The sequence below is a fragment of the Engraulis encrasicolus genome, chromosome 12, assembly GCF_034702125.1.
Source record: "Engraulis encrasicolus isolate BLACKSEA-1 chromosome 12, IST_EnEncr_1.0, whole genome shotgun sequence".
NCBI classification, from domain to species: domain Eukaryota; kingdom Metazoa; phylum Chordata; class Actinopteri; order Clupeiformes; family Engraulidae; genus Engraulis; species Engraulis encrasicolus.
The window spans coordinates 41,197,373-41,215,269 of NC_085868.1; the positions used below are offsets into that span (position 1 = coordinate 41,197,373).

Consider the following 17,897-nt stretch of genomic DNA (forward strand, 5'->3'; position numbering starts at 1 on the left):
ATCCAACCTTATGAATGGAGAGAGCCCGGGAGGAGGAGCCAAAACCCGAGACGGGCTCGTCTGTTTTCGATTCCACACCACCAGCGGGTCTCGCCAAATCTACCCCCCTAAGACCTGTGGGCACCTTCTCAAAGGAGTGAGTTTGTGATGGGGGGAAAAAAAACCTTTGTATTGTGCGAGAATGTTTGTTTGACTGCTTATTCCTTCCGCAGGCCAAGACTTGTTTATAGTGGTAAAACAAATTAATTACAGGGTGATTTTCCCAAGGTAACCACTGTCTGAATAAACACAATGCAGTGTTTGGGTGACTCATTCTGTGACTGTATCATTGATTCACAGAGTTCTGCACCTAGCTGCATTGAAATGATGTGATTGGCTTCTTTTTCTGAATGCAGGACTAGGATGTTTCAATTCCACACCGTGTCCCTCTAAATCTACCCCCTGAGACATTTGAGCACCTTCTCAAAGAAGAGGGTTTGTAGAAAATAAAAAAAGCTTCTTCATCTTTGATTTACGCAGAGTTCTGCACCTAGCTGTACGGAAATTACGTTAGCCTCTTTTTCTGAATGGAAGACACAAGGCAGAGTGCCACGAGGCAAGCGGCCAACGGTAACTCGTGGATCAGGCCAGCGCCTGATATTCACACCTGTTCACTGCAGTCTAGGAAGCAACCTCGGCCAAGGACGCACGGGACAAGAGGACGCTGGGCAAGGGGGACTTTTTGAGGCCGACGTGCCTGTACAAACGTAGGCCACACAAGAGTGAAGTGCCCTACCCCGTAACGTTCTGGCTGTCTGCCCTCCTGTCTGTCCGTGGTGGCTGTTCACTGCGTATCCGGGAGAGGGGTGCTGGCACCGGCACTGAAGTGAAGTGAACACTGGGCCGGATAACTTTTGTCAGGGCAGAGACGTGCCTTCCTGTACACATACTATGACCCAATGAATAGAGCGTCGGTCACAGTGCTCCATTGGAATAGCCTACTAATAGAATTCGACGTCTGGTGAAAAATCCAAAAGGGATTTTGCATTGATGCTCTCAAGACTGTTCGACGAATGGGAGCACGGTGCATCCAAAACACAATCCTATTTGCTGTGCTGATTGAATGCAGCAGCATAGTACTACAGTACAACCAGAGGGACATTATAGACAACCTTGAAGGCCACCCAGCCTGCTATGACAAATTCCTAGACCCTTCCTCAACTTGATTTGATGTGGGGTCTAGGGTGGCCAGGGTTGGGTTGCAAGACTACCGGTTCGAAACCTGTTCCAGTCGAAAGAGTACGGCTGCGCGAGTAAAATAATCAACATTCTTCTGCATCCCCATTTATGACCGAAACGCCCTTGAGAGCAAAGCAAGTCGCCCCAATCACTGCTATGAGACCGTCCCTGAACCTAAATAATAAAGGTAGGCTGGCTCTGTGGACAAGGGTGATGCAAATCTAACATGCAGCAAGTGCGGCCCTGCACGTTCCGGCCTTGTGCCCCGTGCGATCGCTATCTGCTCTTGTGTCTTTTCTGCGTATTGGAGAGGAGAGGGCGGTTCTGGTCTGCGGCCGGAATGGTAATAAGTGTCAGGAGTACTTCCTCTGGCCATCTATCAGTATGCATGTCACAGACGGAAACTCTCGTCGCGGGAGAGAGGACTGCTGAAGCAGGAGAAAAAGGCACAAAACAAAAACTTTCCTGCTGAATGCAAAATCCCCACAATGGTCATTACTTATTGACCTCCCTCTTGTTTTTTGAAACCAGTTTCAATATGCTATTCAATAAACTAGTAATATTACATAACACTTAATTAACAATTTTATCCAAAGCGACTTACAGATGTTAGAGGGAAGTCTCTAGAGTAGTGTGGGGACAGGTGCCTTGCTCAAGGGCCCCTTAGTCTTTTAGGGAGGAAGGGATTGGCAAGGGTGGGGATTGAACCTGCAACCCTGTGATCTACAGTCAAACTCCCTAACCATTCAACCACAGCTTCCCTTGCTACCACCTCCAATATACTCTTTACACTGTCAATAGCATTTACTAATATGCTGTACATTTCAATACACTGAAATGTGTGACCTACACAAAAATATATGGCCCAGCGTGATTTATTTGATACCCATTAAAAAGGCTGCAGTTGCCAAATACCTGGTGTAAAAAAAATAAATGGATAAAATCGTTATCTGGATTTAATGTTGACAGGTTTCTGTGCGTCACTGTGAGGCCAAGTGGTGTTGACAACCTGTAACGATTTGACACAAGCAGATAAACGGAGGCCTTGAATCTGCATGGGGAAGGATCAAAGCAGGAACGAGCAGCGACTGTGACTGAGAGACACACGCACGCACACATGCACGCACGCACACATGCGCGCACGCACACATGCGTGCACGCACACACACACACACACTTGCGCACGCACGCACGTCCCAGGGGAGGCCCTGCTCTGCAGCGTGGGGACTTCTCCTGAGACTGCAAAGCACAAAGCTTGTCGGATCCCATAAACGTGCCTCTGTTCTGTTCTCACCTTGCTTTGGATTAAAAGCCCATGTTTAAAACATCAAGGGAATGCTGTACTAGCCCTTTGGGGCAAACCAGAAGGAAACAACGCGTGGAGACACCGACAGGCGCATTTTCTGTTGGTTTCAAATCTGAAGAATGTCAGATGGATGAGTTTCTGACCTGAGCTTTGAACATGGGCTTTACACACTAGCATTACCAATGTTTTCCAGAGAAGTACATCGCTCCTACATCCTTGGAAATGTTTTCCTCAATGGTCTGAGAAAGATTCCCAGATCTGTCACTCCTGTGCTAGATCACATGTGCTCGTTGACAGGGGGAGTTCAACAACTCCCAGAAGCCCCCCCTCCCCCTCCCCAACCCCCACCCTCCACTCAAGTCAGCTGATCTTTCTTCCAACACACACGCGATGATTGACACCATACTCATGAACGGCGTGACGTTTTCCATGTGCGTTACGCCCATTTGTGGGGGAAAACAACACATGCAAGTCAATTGGTGATGTTGGGGATTAATAAACGAAAGATACGGACCTGTAGACTAGCGTTGTTCAAGCGCAACATGCCGAAAACGTGTTGCGTTGCCGGTTGTTCAAATAATATAGCCAAACAGCCGTGGCTGAAGCATGGAATGTATTCATTTAGGCTAGCCAATGTAGCATGTAAGTCAATGAGACATTCGGTTTGTTTTCACCCATAAAGGGGCGTAACGCAAATTTAAGAGCAAAGTACCCGGATGACCGTTCATGAGTATCCAAGGCCAAAACAAAACCGCCTACAATTAGTCATTACCCAGTTACTCACACACCGCTTCCAACAAATGGCGGTATGGAATCCTCCCATCCACACAAGGATCATTTATTTTTGTTTCATTTCATTCTTTTCAATTCCCACATCAGCTCTCAGCTCCTCTCTCCTCCTCTCATATTCTATCCATCATTCTTCTCCTCTCCCTGTCCACTCTCTCCATTTCTCCCATCTTCCCCTTCTCCCGTTGTCCTCCCAAGACTCCAATCCATGACCCAGAAACCACCCACACCCACACCCACACCCACACCCACACACACACACACACACACACACACACACACACACACACACACACACACACACACACACACACACACACACACACACACACACACACACACACACACACACACACACACACACACACACACACACACACACACACACACACAGTAGCTCAAACCACAGATGTAAACCTCCATCTCTGTGCCATTTTTAGTACTCTCTTTAGCATCCAGGAAGAGCGGAGCGCATGGATGGAATTTGAGGAGGAAAGGTACAGTACAGTACAGTCAGAGATTCTTTAAGTATAGAGATATGCCAACATAATAGGCTTCTATGGGCACCTAACATGACCAGGTTCCGGTCTGTCTAAAGGGGCGTGTCATAATGCTCCTAGCATTGAATAGAACAGTCCTCAGGTCTGCCTAGGTCTGCCTAAAGGGATTCCCCCCCAATAATAGAACCAGGAAACAGTGGGCCAATGGAACCTTTCTCTCTCTACTCTCTCTGGTACAGTGATAGTAGTGTGGGGTTAGGGAGGGGAGCTGCATATTGAACAACTGGGCTAGTGGCACTGGGGAGTGGGGACCTCATGCTGACTAGTCAATATGATGCTCATTCGTGGTGGAGGTGGGGGATACAGGTGCCAAGCAACGCAGGCGAGCAGTGAAGCAGAAACCTCTGCAGTGGGGGGGGGCAAGGTGTGTGAAGGGGAGGCACAAGAGCAGTGTCCAAGCTTCTAATGACCTTCTGTTACAGAGGGAGAGAGGGAGAGAGGGAGAGAGAGAGAGAGAGAGAGAGAGAGAGAGAGAGAGAGAGAGAGAGAGAGGAGAGAGGAGAGAGAGAGAGAGAGAGAGAGAGAGAGAGAGAGAGAGAGAGAGAGAGAGAGAGAGAGAGAGACAGAGAGACAGAGAGAGAGACAGAGACAGAGAGACAGAGAGACAGAGAGACAGAGAGACAGAGAGACAGAGAGAAGTGGGGGGATAGAGAGCTTGTGCATGAACATGTTTGTATCTAGGAGTACTGTACTAGAGAGGTGGGTTGTGTGTGTGTGTCTGATTATGGAAATTTTATCAGCCCCGTTTCTGCTCAAGTGCTCCTTGCGTGTGCGTGCACACAAGAGTGCTTGCGAGCGAAAGGGTGGTGGGGGGGTTACAGGTTCATCACTGCAGATTGTTGGATGGGAAATGGAGAGAACAGAGGGAAAACGAGTCTAGTGTGTGTTCCATACCCACATTTGTGTGCTTGTGTAGGAGAGAGAGAGAGAGAGAGAGAGAGAGAGAGAGAGAGAGAGAGAGAGAGAGAGAGAGAGAGAGAGAGAGAGACAGAGAGACAGAGAGACAGAGAGACAGAGAGACAGAGAGACAGAGAGACAGAGACAGAGACAGAGAGAGAGAGAGAGAGAGAGAGAGAGAGAGAGAGAGAGAGAGAGAGAGAGAGAGAGAGGCCTCACTCACCGCAGGTGTTCTCGTCACTGCCATCTGTGCAGTCCTCGTCTCCATCACACTTCCACACGGACGGGATGCAGCGGCCATTGCCACACTGGAACTGCGATGGCTCGCACTGGGTCTGCGTCCCTGTGGGGGAGGGGACAGGAAAAGGGGGATGAGGAGGAAAAAGAGGAAGGGGGGGAGGAGGAGGAGGAAGGAGAGAAGGGGGAAGAGGAGAAGAAAGGAGGAGGAGGAGAAGGAAGGGGAGGATAAAAGGAGAAGAAAGAAGAAGAATGCAGATAAGGAAGAGGAGGAGAAAAGTGGGGGGAGAGGGTAAAGGGGGAGAAAGAGAGGGGAGAGGAGAGAGATGGAGATGAAGAAGAGGGGGAGGAGGAAGATGGGGAGAAAAATGGAAGGGGGGAAAGAGAGGGAAAAGAAAAGGATGGAGATAAGGAAGAGGGGGGAGAATAGAGAAAGGCGGAGGAGAGAGATGAGGAAGAGGGGGAGAAAAAGAATGAAGAGGAGAAAGAGGGAAGAGGAGATAGACATATATAATGAATCAACTCCACACTGGCTAGCTACATCCACAGGCATGAGCCCCAAGTTCACAGGTCCCTTGTGATGGCAGCCAGTCTCCATGTCCATATAAGGTCTGTCCACAGTAGACACTAGATCAGTGTTTCTCAACCGGTGGGTCGCGACCCAAAAGTGGGTCGCGGAGCGGTCATGGGTGGGTCGCGGAGCCGTGGTGTAAAAACAACGTAATTCATTGATTCGCTTAAAAAAAACAAAAAAAACATCCAACTTTTCCTGCAACAATTTACAAGAGATAGTAGCATGCAACCGGTCATTCGAGTGTCGCTAAAAAATTGGGTCGCGACAGAATGAGAGTGGAAAATGGTGGGTCCCAAGACTGTTCCAGTTGAGAACCACTGCACTAGATGACTACCCCCCTCCCATCAAAACAATAAACAATGACTACACTGGACAGATGTGGACAACGACTGCATTATGGGTAAGACTAGGGCAGACATCTCCATGATTGTTTTCCCATAGTGGAATAACAACAATGATGATGATTTTCGACGCGTCTTGGATATTTCTTGATTAGACCTTATTGAATATGACCAGTCATATTCACGAGTTGATGTCAGGGCATCGTAGTAAAGGAAGATATTTACACTGAAGTGATTTCTTGTCATAGGGGGAAAAAACAAATATTATATACACTAAACAACATCAGCTTAAAACATAAATAAGTTAAGAAATACAAAAATCCCCACAGCGTCAATTAAACCAAGATGGGTGTAAGGATACTTCCTCAGAATAAGACCTGGTACCACGCCAATTTTCGGGGGAAAATAGCACATGCCCTGAGCATAACCCATTTTCCTCTCAGTAAGACTGACGACACACTGCTGATGCTACTTGTTGACTATATTCACATCATAAGCATTTTTTTCTTTTCTATGAGACCTCTATGTGAAACGCTTTTCATGTCAGGGTACAATTCATATTATACATTAAACATCTTATTCTAGGATGGTGTTTCTCAACATGGGCTCTATAGCACCCCAGGGGGGATTGGGGAGCCCTAAAGGGGCATTGAGAAAGAGACAGCTGAGAGGAGGTGGTACTTTGTTGCCATTGGGGGACTCATGGAGCTTCCTATGCAACCAGGAGGCAGTTACCTCCCACTTAAAAGCGTTCCAACCAGCAAGTCAAACTTTAACTATTCCTATGACTGTCTGCACTGTCCTTGCTGTGTTGATGTCCCGATTTCGAAGTCGGGGTACATCGATTTGGCCCCAGTTCGCGACTTGAACATTCCACTTCAACAGACGTTCCAGTGCGTCTCAGCAAGTAGGAGGTCAGAAACATCCTATTTCCCACCGTTGGGGAATGCACCACTAGTCCATTTCATTTTTTTAAAGGAGAACTCCACTTTTTTGAACATTAAGGCCATTTTCTGAGTGGTCTGCAATGTTTTAGAGTCCCCCTCACCGTTTATTTCATGTTTGCTGCAGACTCTGTTTTTTGGCTGATTTGGATTTTATTTCAACCAGCTTTAGAATGGCCCTCTAGGGGCAACTGCAACTCGGTTCTTAAAATCACCTTCAACATTTGTTTTCGATGCTTATGATCGGTTGAGGGGTGTGCATTCAAAAATACTTTTCTAGGACATCGTATCCAATTAGTTACACTGTAAAATTCTTATCACATTCACTCAAAACACAAACACAGCAGTGCATATTTAATGGATACACGCAACACTGTCCTCTATTTTGAGATTAAAATTCACACCTGCTTTTGTTTTTCAGTTCTTTCCAGTAACCCATCTGTATCATGTGAGCAGCTAAGGTCAGAGCTGAAAAATCCATTTAGAATCCAATTATAGCAGACGTAAATTATTCACAACAAACTATGCCACGCATAACTTAGTCATTTCTGAATGCCTGCATAATTCAAGCAGAATACTGTTTCTTCGAAGACAAACCAGTCTGCCATAGTTCAGATGGTATGGAGTAGTCCTAGAAGTGCTTTCAGCACCTGCTGACAAGCAGCACCATGGGCAAGCAGTGGGTGAACACACAATAGACCGGTGCTATGACCTTAGGTCAAGGGTCATTATAGGCTAGGCAAGACACTTTGAAAAACTGTCATGTGATGTTCTCTCTAAACCCCATAGACATATATAAACCGACAAAGTCAGATGGCCCTGTTACCAACGAAAGGTCATGTCTTTGTGAAAGGATTTGGAGTAGTTGTCCCACACACATCAAACATTTCATCCGCCGGAAGCGCTCATTGGCGAATATGTCGCCACGAGCTAAAGTCGGTCATCCTGTGGCAGCTAGCAGGTGCACGAGAGGGAAAACTTGCTTCCGCACTTTCGTTAGGCCAGCTCTACTCTTAAACCAGGGAGAGTGGATCATTTCTAAACACCGGGGTAACTTTCTTGCACCCGCACTGCCAAGATGAAACTGGCACCGCGTCAAAAAAAAAAAAAAAAAAAGCTAAATGGTGTGCGTAAAATGTGTTCATTCAAAATATAGGCTTTGTTGCGACAACATCCATAGGATCATCCTTGGGCTCGTCCCTTTTTAGCTCTGGGTTACCTTACATCAACACATTCAGATGTACGTTCACTGTGCCTTCAATGTTTATTTGTAATGATGTAATAAAGCTAGGCAATGAGTTCACCTGATATCACTTCAGTGTATTGCGCACGTAGGCTATCAGAAGCACACCTGAGGTGATTTCATTTGGTTAAGGTCCCTCCCCCAATATGGCAATGCCTATACTCATGAACGGCGTGACGTTTTCCATGTGCGTTACGCCCATTTATGGGGGAAAACAACCCATACAAGTCAATTGGTAATGTTGGGGTTCAATAAACGAAAGATACGGACCTGTAGACAAGCGCTGTTCACGCGCAACATGCCGAAAACGTGTTGTGTTGCCGGCTGTTCAAATAATATAGCCAAACAGCCGTGGCTGAAGCATGGAATCTGTTCATTTAGGTTAGCCGATGTAGCATGTAAGTCAATGAGACATTCGGTTTGTTTTCACCCATAAAGGGGCGTAACGCAAATTTAAGAGCAAAGTACCCGGATGGCCGTTCATGAGTATTAGTCATATTGGTCATGATGACGATGTATGAATGTTTTATCGTGGACAACAATTCAGCTTTTGATTATTTATCAAGAAACAGGAGGCGCCCTACAAGTGGACATACGCAATACAACGGCAGTCGCCAAAACCCAATTGCATAAGAACGCAATCCATAGGCTACAGTAACAATACACAGAAACTGTACTGTCAGTAGATGGTGAGAAACTGATGCCATTCCCTGGGGGATACTAAACGAGCTCAAACGGCTACCTAGCCTAATTGAAGTCACCTGCTCCGTCTCACTAATTAGAAGGCATATCCTACCCATTCACCTTGCCATCTTCATCGTAATGAAGCTCAAAGCCAGGGTCGGCCCACAGACCCACTGACTGGGCATCAATAAGCGAACCAAATCAATGTAGACTCAGCCCCATCTTGCAGAATAAATAAATAAATTATCGCCCCCAGCGCGGAACTAAGCTGGAATGGCCAAAACGACATATGTTTATCAAAGTAACAGAAAGCGCATTTCAGCGTTGAACGAATTGAAAACGCCCATTAGCATGCTGCATCGTAGGTATTGTGATGAAGATTAAATGTAGAAAAGATATAAATTCAGCGGCCTATATTCAGTCGCATTTAAACCAATGACGGTGATTCATTTACGAAATTAAAGACCGCCTGGATCAAACAGAGCACCGATTTGAATGGTTTTCGTCGCAGCAAACGCACACGCCACTGTAAATTCTACCGGATATTGCCTTGGATTTGCGTTTACACTTTGCACTGATTTAATGTTCCAACCATATTCCCACGCCGAAGCCTGCTTAAGACTGGGACATGAGACGCTTTCGTTCCTTCGTTTCAGCTCGAGCGTGGCAACAGTAAAAGACACACGCTCTCAGCGTTTAAAAATCAACCCAAGCCCTCGTTTAGAGCAGTGGTTTGCGTTCACCTCCAAGAAGGGTACTCACCTCGAACGAATCCAGACAGGCATATTGGTAGAATAAGAAATCCCAGAATAGACGTGACCATTTCGCGGTATTGCTGAGCAGTGCGCCCGTGGCCTCGTCCTCCGCTGATATTATAGCACAACCGATCCGTCCGTGTGGCGACAAACAGCAACGCCCGCAAACCACGCGCCTTTTATCTCATTTAGTCGGACCCTTTTAATCGCTCCCTCCTCGCAAGCTGGCCATACAACCGCAGTCCATGTCCTAATTTAATGATAGCGCGAACCTGCAGCAAATAACCGTGCCGGTAGAGTACAGGCTTTCCTCCTCTCAGTGTCATGTATTCTTACTTAACCCTTTGTCTCCCTAACCCGCATATTAAACAGCTGGCACTGGCTGGCTACTGAAGGCATCCGTTCACTGCCTGCAGTCCATAGGCTAGAGCTCTACACATCCACAGTCAAACCCAGATGAGATTGAACTATTTTACGCAAGGGATAATGTGTCCCTTCATTTTAAAGAGGATACAAAATAGGTTATGATTTAATGCTGTTGTGAAGCATGCATGATAGAGTCAACTTCAATTTAATATCAACTCTATTTGAGCAACACCCCTGTTCTCTTTTAAAACACAAGATTCCATAAACATAGACACCCCCCCCACACACACACACACACACACACACACACACACACACACACACACACACACACACACACACACACACACACAACAACTATACAATATGATGCATTAAATTTGCATAAATAAACTAAATCCAGTGGACAACAATATCGGACTAGACTCCATCTGGCAACAATAAGAAGACAAAAACACCCAATAGCTGAAAAAAAAAGATCTGCATCAATGATAATTTACTCTTATTTGATGATTCTGGGGCAGTGATAGTCAATGATCCAACAAGATAGAACACAATCTCAGTGGGAGTTGTTTCACTATGCAAAGTCTCTGTGGCTGCATAGATCAAAGACTCTTCAAGCTCAAGCGCCCCGAGTGTTAATAAATGAGTGCACCCAGCAGCAGCACTACCCCTGACTTGGATATGATACACAGGCCACTCCGCGTCAGAAGGGGTGACACATTAGCCCGGGCCCTGCGGTTTTCATTATCTCCAAACAGATGTCTGCTGACAGAGAATCAGCAACCAGGAAAACAGCCCCACTGTGACCTTGCAGACAGACTTAGAGGGAAAAAACACATTCTCTCTCACACACACACACACACACACACACACACACACACACACACACACACACACACACACACACACACACACACACACACACACACACACACACACACACACGTAAAGAAACACACACACACACACACACACACACACACACACACACACACACACACACACACACACACACACACACAGTCCGAAATAAAGGTGAAATGGTGGAATGATTTATTGTTGTTCAATGCTCATTTTTCAATGCTCATGTTGTATGAGTTGTCCTTATCTACTGTATTGTCTCTGAAGAATGACATAAATAGTCTTGTGTGATAACTAAACACACAACAAAAGTTCTATGTGGCAACTTCTGAGTAAGCACTGAGTAAGCAGTTACTACTACCAGGGAAGCTGACAGGGGGGGACAAAGGGGACAGTTGTCCTGGGCCGACAGGGACAGAAGGGGCCCAGAATTGGGTTCTCATTGCATTGTATGTATTGGGTGCAGGGGGGCCCTTTCAGATGACTTTGTCCTGGGCCCAGCCAAAGCTGTCAGGGGTCCAGCGGGGTGTGTGTGTGTGTGTGTGCGTGTGTGTGTGTGTGTGTGTGTGTGTGTGTGTGTGTGTGTGTGTGTGCGCTTATTGTCTGTGCCGTAGTTTTGCAAACCTGAATTCTTGCTGAAGAAGTGCTATCAGAATCTAGAGGAAACATCCTTGTTGCCCTGATCAATACTTTGGCGGTACTCAGCCATCTAATGTATCACAGTGGCTCCGTGCAATCACATCAACACTTTCTCTCCCAATATCTCTTTGGATCAGCTTGCAATGTTATCCAACAAATTAGAATTACAAATGAACATATAGTTTTTATATTTTCCGTTGGGTGTACACATCAACAATAATCCAAATGCCAGACAAGTGTAGCAGCAGATGATGTGAGTGAGTAGCCTCTAGTCTACTCACCGTATGTATGCTCCAAAAATAGCCTATATTTATTACTTATGTTTCAAAATGCTGTCATGCAAATATGCAATAAAATATATAATATATAAAATATATAAAATCATACAACCAGTGTGTAGATCACTCATCTGCATGGTCTCAGCCATCACAGTAGCATTTTGGAGAGCATGCACATCCAGATTAAACAGGTGCCGGACTTAAACTAACACAATTAAACATGAAAAGAAGGAAGGTCCGCACACTGTTGCTGCTCCCGGTTTATTAACACAACGTTTCGACCATGCCATCACCATGCACCATGCATTCAGCCATCACATCCACATGCAACATATTAGTGCTGTCTCAGCGTATTGTATTTTCCCATCTGCAGCTATGTTTAGTGACTGAATTGCCATTCCCATTCAGACCTAAATATTCAGTTAATCGAACAAATATTGGCATAAGGTATTTGTTGAATGTTACTGTGCGTGCTTGCACTGAAAGGTATGGCAAAGGTCTGTTGAAAGATTTTATTGATTGACTTCAGTGATCCAAAGCACACCACATTTTCCATAATGGGCACATCTATTCAATCTCTGGTTTACGTATGCTGTTATAGGTCAGCTAGTCCTTCACTGTTGTTTGCAGCAGTGGATGTAGGTGTAAAGCGGAGAAGAATTCACCTCCTTTAAGCACATTATAACACTTATTATGAAAACTGTAGTTCAAGATTAGACAAGTAGGCCGTGTGGGAAAGAAGCAGTGAATAGAACAGAATAGCTACTGTGTTTTCTGAGGTAAGTGAGGATATTTTTTTAAAATAATGTTCAGTTCAGAACTACTACATATGCTTGATAGTATCTAGGTTTTAACAACTAATTAATATTTAAGACCAGATCCAGTGGAGTAGTTGGAATTCAGAAATGCAAGGTTTATTGGCTTGAGAGAGGGAGAGGAGGCCATAGGCACACAGGCGTAGCCAAAGGCCCCCTCGCCCCCTCTCTAAGGTGGACAGGTAAAAGCAGAAGAGACCAGAACAAAGGAAGTATGTAGACAGGAAGTTAGGTCACATGGAATGTCACATACAATGGTAGTTTTAGCCAATAGCAATCAACACTTCATAACTATCCCCTGGAGGCCTATTGGGAAATGAATCTTTATTGCCTCCTACAAACTAGGAGAGAGTTGTTCCTTCACGGACAGTGGTGTAGTCTACGTAGAACGTGGGTATACGGAGTATACCCACCCCTAAATTTCAGGGGTTTCAGTATACCCACTTAAAATTGATTGATCCATTGTTTTGAATAGCACAAATATATACAGTATACCCACTTCAAAAAATGCTCAAATATACAGTATACCCACCACAAAAAAGTAGACTACACCACTGTTCACGGATAAAACAATGCATGGACATCAAAATGTAATGTACCAGAGCAATATTCAGATACCTTCATGCTACACAATGCCACACACTCAGACAACTGCTTTACAATGCGTTGAGAAATGTTAAACTTTACTTCAGTTTTATTTGAAAGCCAACAGCACTGTTAAATGTGTCATGAAACTGCCTCAGCTATGAAACATTCAAAAATTACCCTCTAAGGGTTATCTTCTGCTAATGATGAGGGTGTGCGACAAACAAACCCAGTGTTTGTGACGTGTGTCTTTGCAATTATGAAAGGGGTTGCATCATCATCATGCGTAGCAGCACTACATGCACTCGCCTGAAGGTGTTTGATATATCACCTTGAGTGCATTACAATATGGGGTTGCAAAGTCCTACTCCACCTCCCCGCTGGTGCACCCTGGGAAACGCCAAAGTAGGGGACTGCCTGTGAGAGCGATGTATGGTGGGGCCCCCTAAACCCCGGAACCGCCACGGTAGCCAAGAAGGTTTCACAGGAACCCTGAAAAGTGGTAGGCCAACGGAGTTAAGGCGAAGACACCGGCAGCAGGGTGTTCGGATGGTCCCCTCAGCGGACAAATCCACCAAGGACTAACGGTGAGGTTTCCAAGCTGGTAGGCGGAAGACCAAACTCAATGTGGTCAACGGCAAGCAGCAAATAGACCAGTTAGAGGTCACTGCGAGCAGTTGGAGAGACTGCTGGACGTCTGGGAAGACACTCTCCTAGCACAAAGGCATGTGTAAACAAATCCCTGGCCCTCCAAGTTGGGGGTTGGGCGAAGGGCCAACAACCCATCCCTAGAAAAAAGCACTGTTACAGAAACTAATACTAAAGCCACAGACACACCGGGCGTTCCACTTGGAATGGAAGGTGGGACTCTAAACAAATATGATGGAAGAGGGAAGATTCAATTTATGAAGTCCAAAACAAGACAGATGTTGTTGAATCGGAAACACTTCACAAAAATTGCAACATGGAATGTAAGAACCTTATACCAAACAGGGAAACTTGCACAGGTAGCGAGAGAAATGGACCGACTGAAGCTTGACATCCTTGGAGTGAGTGAAACAAGATGGAACGGAGCAGGAGAAGTAAAAACACAAAATGGAGAAACCATACTATTCTCAGGAAACCTAGAAGAAGATGCCCCTCATGAAAAGGGGGTTGGCCTCATTCTTTCAAATAGAGCTTTTAGATGTTTAATGGAATGGGAACCTGTATCCGAACGGATACTAGTCGCCAGATTCCATTCAAGATGCCAAAACCTCACCATCATCCAAGTCTATGCACCAACTGAACAGGCCAACCCGGAAACTAAAGAAGATTTCTATGATGCACTACAACAAGCTGTGAACAACGCCAGCAGAAGAGACATCATCATGATAATGGGTGACCTCAATGCCAAAGTGGGGGGAAAGTCAACAAACAGCAACGTGATGGGAAACGAAGGAATTGGAGAGCAAAACGAAAATGGAGAAATGCTTGTAGATTTCTGTGCAACAAATGGACTTGTCATCGGAGGAACTCTCTTCCCACACAGAAACATACATAAAACAACATGGAGATCCCCAGATGGTAAAACGGAGAAACCAGATAGACCACATCATGATCAGTAGGAGATGGAAAAAGGAACCTTCAAGACACTAGAGCCATGAGGAGTGCGGATATAGGATCAGACCATCATCACTGGTACTTTCAAAGGTGAAAATCAAACTAGCAGTACAGCAAAAACCTAAGAAAGATAGAATCAATACAACACTGACAGGCTGAGAAGCAAAGACACAATGAAGCAGTTCCAACTTGTACTGGCAAACAAATATGATGTCCTGTACAACGGATCAGACACTGAAGGAGAGGAAGATGTGGAAAAGGAATGGACAAACATCAAAGACATGTTCCTCTCAACATGCGACGAAATCCTGGGAAAACCAGAAACGGGAGGAGACCATGGATGTCAGACCACACATGGAGTCTGGTGGAAGAAAGACGATCAATAAAAAACAAAATCAGCACAGCCAGAACAAGACAACAGAAACTGCTGGAAATGGGAAAGTACAACAAGAAGGACAGAGAGATCAAGAAGAGCTGCAGGAAGGACAAGAGAGACCAAATGGAGGAAATGGCAAGTGAGCTTGAAGCAGCAGCTGCAAGAAGAGACCTGGGCAAACTATATGACATAACACGATGCATGAGTGAAAGAAAAGCCTCCAAAAGAAGAAGCCCCTTAGAGACAAAGATGGCAAACTCATAAGCAAACCAGAGGAACAGCTAAATAGATGGAGAGAACATTTTCAAAGAAATTCTCAACAGACCCTTTCCTGAAGACACCCCAGAGCTATTACCAGCAGCAACAGACCTTGACATAACGACAGGACCCATCACAAAGAAAGAAATTCGTGATGCGTTGAGGAAGCTCAAAATGGAAAAGCTGCTGGAGCAGACAACATACCACCTGAAGCGCTGAAAGCTGGAGGAGAAGTGACAGTAAATGCTCTCCACTCCCTTCTACTCAAAATTTGGGACACCGAAACAATTCCCAAAGAGTGGAACAAAGGACTGCTAGCAAAACTCCAAAAAAAGGAGACCTCAGCCACTGCAAGAACTGGAGAGGAATCATGCTACTAGTTATCGCAAACAAAGTCATGACAAGTAATACTTGAAAGATTGAAACCAAAAACTAGACCTTAAGTTAAGAGACGAGCAAGCCGGCTTTCGAGCTGAAAGATCATGCTGTGACCAAATAGCAACACTTAGAATATAATTGAACAGTCTCTTGAGTGGAATTCAGGACTCTACATGACATTTGTGGACTTTGAAAAAGCCTTTGATTCAGTGGACCAGGCCACACTCTGGCATCTCCTGAGACATTATGGCGTGCCAGGCAAAATGGTCAGGATGATCAAAGTGATGTATGATGGTTTTCAAGCCAGTGTCATACATGATGGAACAACAACACAAGGCTTTGAAATAAAAACTGGAGTAAAACAAGGCTGCCTGATAAGCCCCCTACTGTTTCTTGTCCTGTTGGACTGGGTAGCACGTGAATCCTATGGAAGAGAGAAGACAGGAAAACAGTGGAAACAAACCAGCCAGTTGCAGACGACCTTTGTTTGCTAAGCCACAAAAATAATGCACATGAGACAGAAAATAAACACCTTAAAGAGAAACTCCAGAGAGTAGGTCTATATCTGGATAAAACAAAAAAAATGAGAGTTAAGACCCCTGCAAATACCAATGACCTCAAATGTGGATTAGAAACCTTTGAGAGAGTAGACCAGTTCCGCTACCTTGGTAGTATAGTTTCAGAATCTGGAGGAACAGAAGAAGATGTGATGGCCCGAAAGAGATGTGCGCAAGAAATGTTTTCCACCCTAAGCAAAGTTTGGAGAAGTAGAGCCATTTCTTTAAAGGTCAAACCAAGGATTTTTAATTTCAGTGTTAAAACTTTTTTTTGTATGGATGCAAAACATGGAAAATAAACAAGGGTATATTGGCTAAACTACAACCATTCATCAACAAGAAGCTAAGACATCTATGTGGCATCTGGTGGCCAAACAAAATAACCAACAACGAGCTCTGGAGACGTACTGAACATGAAGAACTGGAAGTAACCATCAAAAGAAGGAAATGGAAATGGATTGGACACACCCTAAGAAAGCCAGAGTCAAACACCACAAGACATGCGCTCGACTGGAACCCTCAAGGTACAAGACGCAGAGGAAGGCCCAAAGACTCATGGCGAAGAACCACCAGAGATGAACTCCAGAAAATAAACATCACCTGGAATGAAGCCAAGAGGAAAAGCCAAGATCGTGTTGTCTGGAGGCAGTTAGTAGAAGCCCTATGCTCCACTCGGAGCGAAGAGGAATAAGGCAGGGCAAGGCAAGGCGTTACAATATGCGACCTTGCCTCCTCCACTTGTGCTTGTCTCCTCGTTCCAGGGAGTAATATGTCATGACGACATCACTGACAACAGCATTATATTTCAATATCTTGTAAAAGCTCAATTGTAGAGTCCTTTTCTCATTTGCAATTGGGATGGTGAATGAAAAACAGCCCCTCAAAAGTTGTTGTGGTTAGGCTGACAGCCGGGAAACTTTATCGTTTTCTCCACGGAGGAGGGGCCAGGAGGCGGGACGAGGAGACAAGCACAAGTGGAGGACGCAAGGTAGCATATTGGTATGCTCAACCCTGAAGGTGATATATCACCTTAACAACTCAGGAACAGCCTGATGACACATTTCAGGAAACGTCCACTCAGTGGATGAGTGTTGCTGTCCAGGAAGACTGATACTCCCATGATGCACGCCATTGAGGAGGTTCTCAGTATCCAATATGTAGCACACCACTTCTATGTACCCTCATGCCGTGCTGCACTAATACAGGGCTGGACTGGCCATCTGGCATACCGGGTATTTCCCGGTGGGCCCCTGCACTCTCGTGGGCCCCTATTTTCAGAAATGTAAACAAAAAAATGTTTAGCATATGTGGAAATAGGGGCCCACGAGGGTACGGGGCCCACCGGTGAGTCAGTTCTCCTCCCCTAATTATTGGGGGGGCTTTGAGCCAAAAGTGCCCAAGCCCTACTTCTGCCCAAGCCCTACTTCTGTCCAGCCCTGACTATTTAACTGGGTGACCTCAGTGGAGTAACTATACATGGGTTCCAAATTTTGTTTATAACCTGACTGCACGAAACTATCTGCGCACAACTCAACCTCTGACTGTTGCAAACCGCTGTCGATCAAAAAAAATAGCGCACGTGGTTAGCTGCCAGTGTTTTCCCCCTCCTCATAACATTGTGTTTACAAACA

At 45.4% G+C, this 17,897-nt stretch overlaps 1 protein-coding gene across 2 annotated transcripts in view; it reads right to left on the minus strand.

Annotated features, from left to right (window-relative positions):
- Positions 1–9,848, minus strand: part of vldlr (very low density lipoprotein receptor) — a 43,971-nt gene extending 34,123 nt beyond the window's left edge. The window contains exons 1-2 of one of the 2 annotated variants that reach the window (XM_063212226.1): positions 9,556–9,848; positions 4,994–5,113 (exon numbers count right to left, since the gene is read on the minus strand). In XM_063212226.1, the coding sequence (XP_063068296.1) occupies positions 4,994–5,113; positions 9,556–9,616 (181 nt within the window). In that variant the 5' untranslated portion in view covers positions 9,617–9,848. The remainder of the gene's footprint in view (positions 1–4,993; positions 5,114–9,555) is intronic. The other variant, XM_063212227.1, reaches the window with a different exon arrangement.
- Between the last annotated feature and the right edge of the window lie 8,049 nt (positions 9,849–17,897).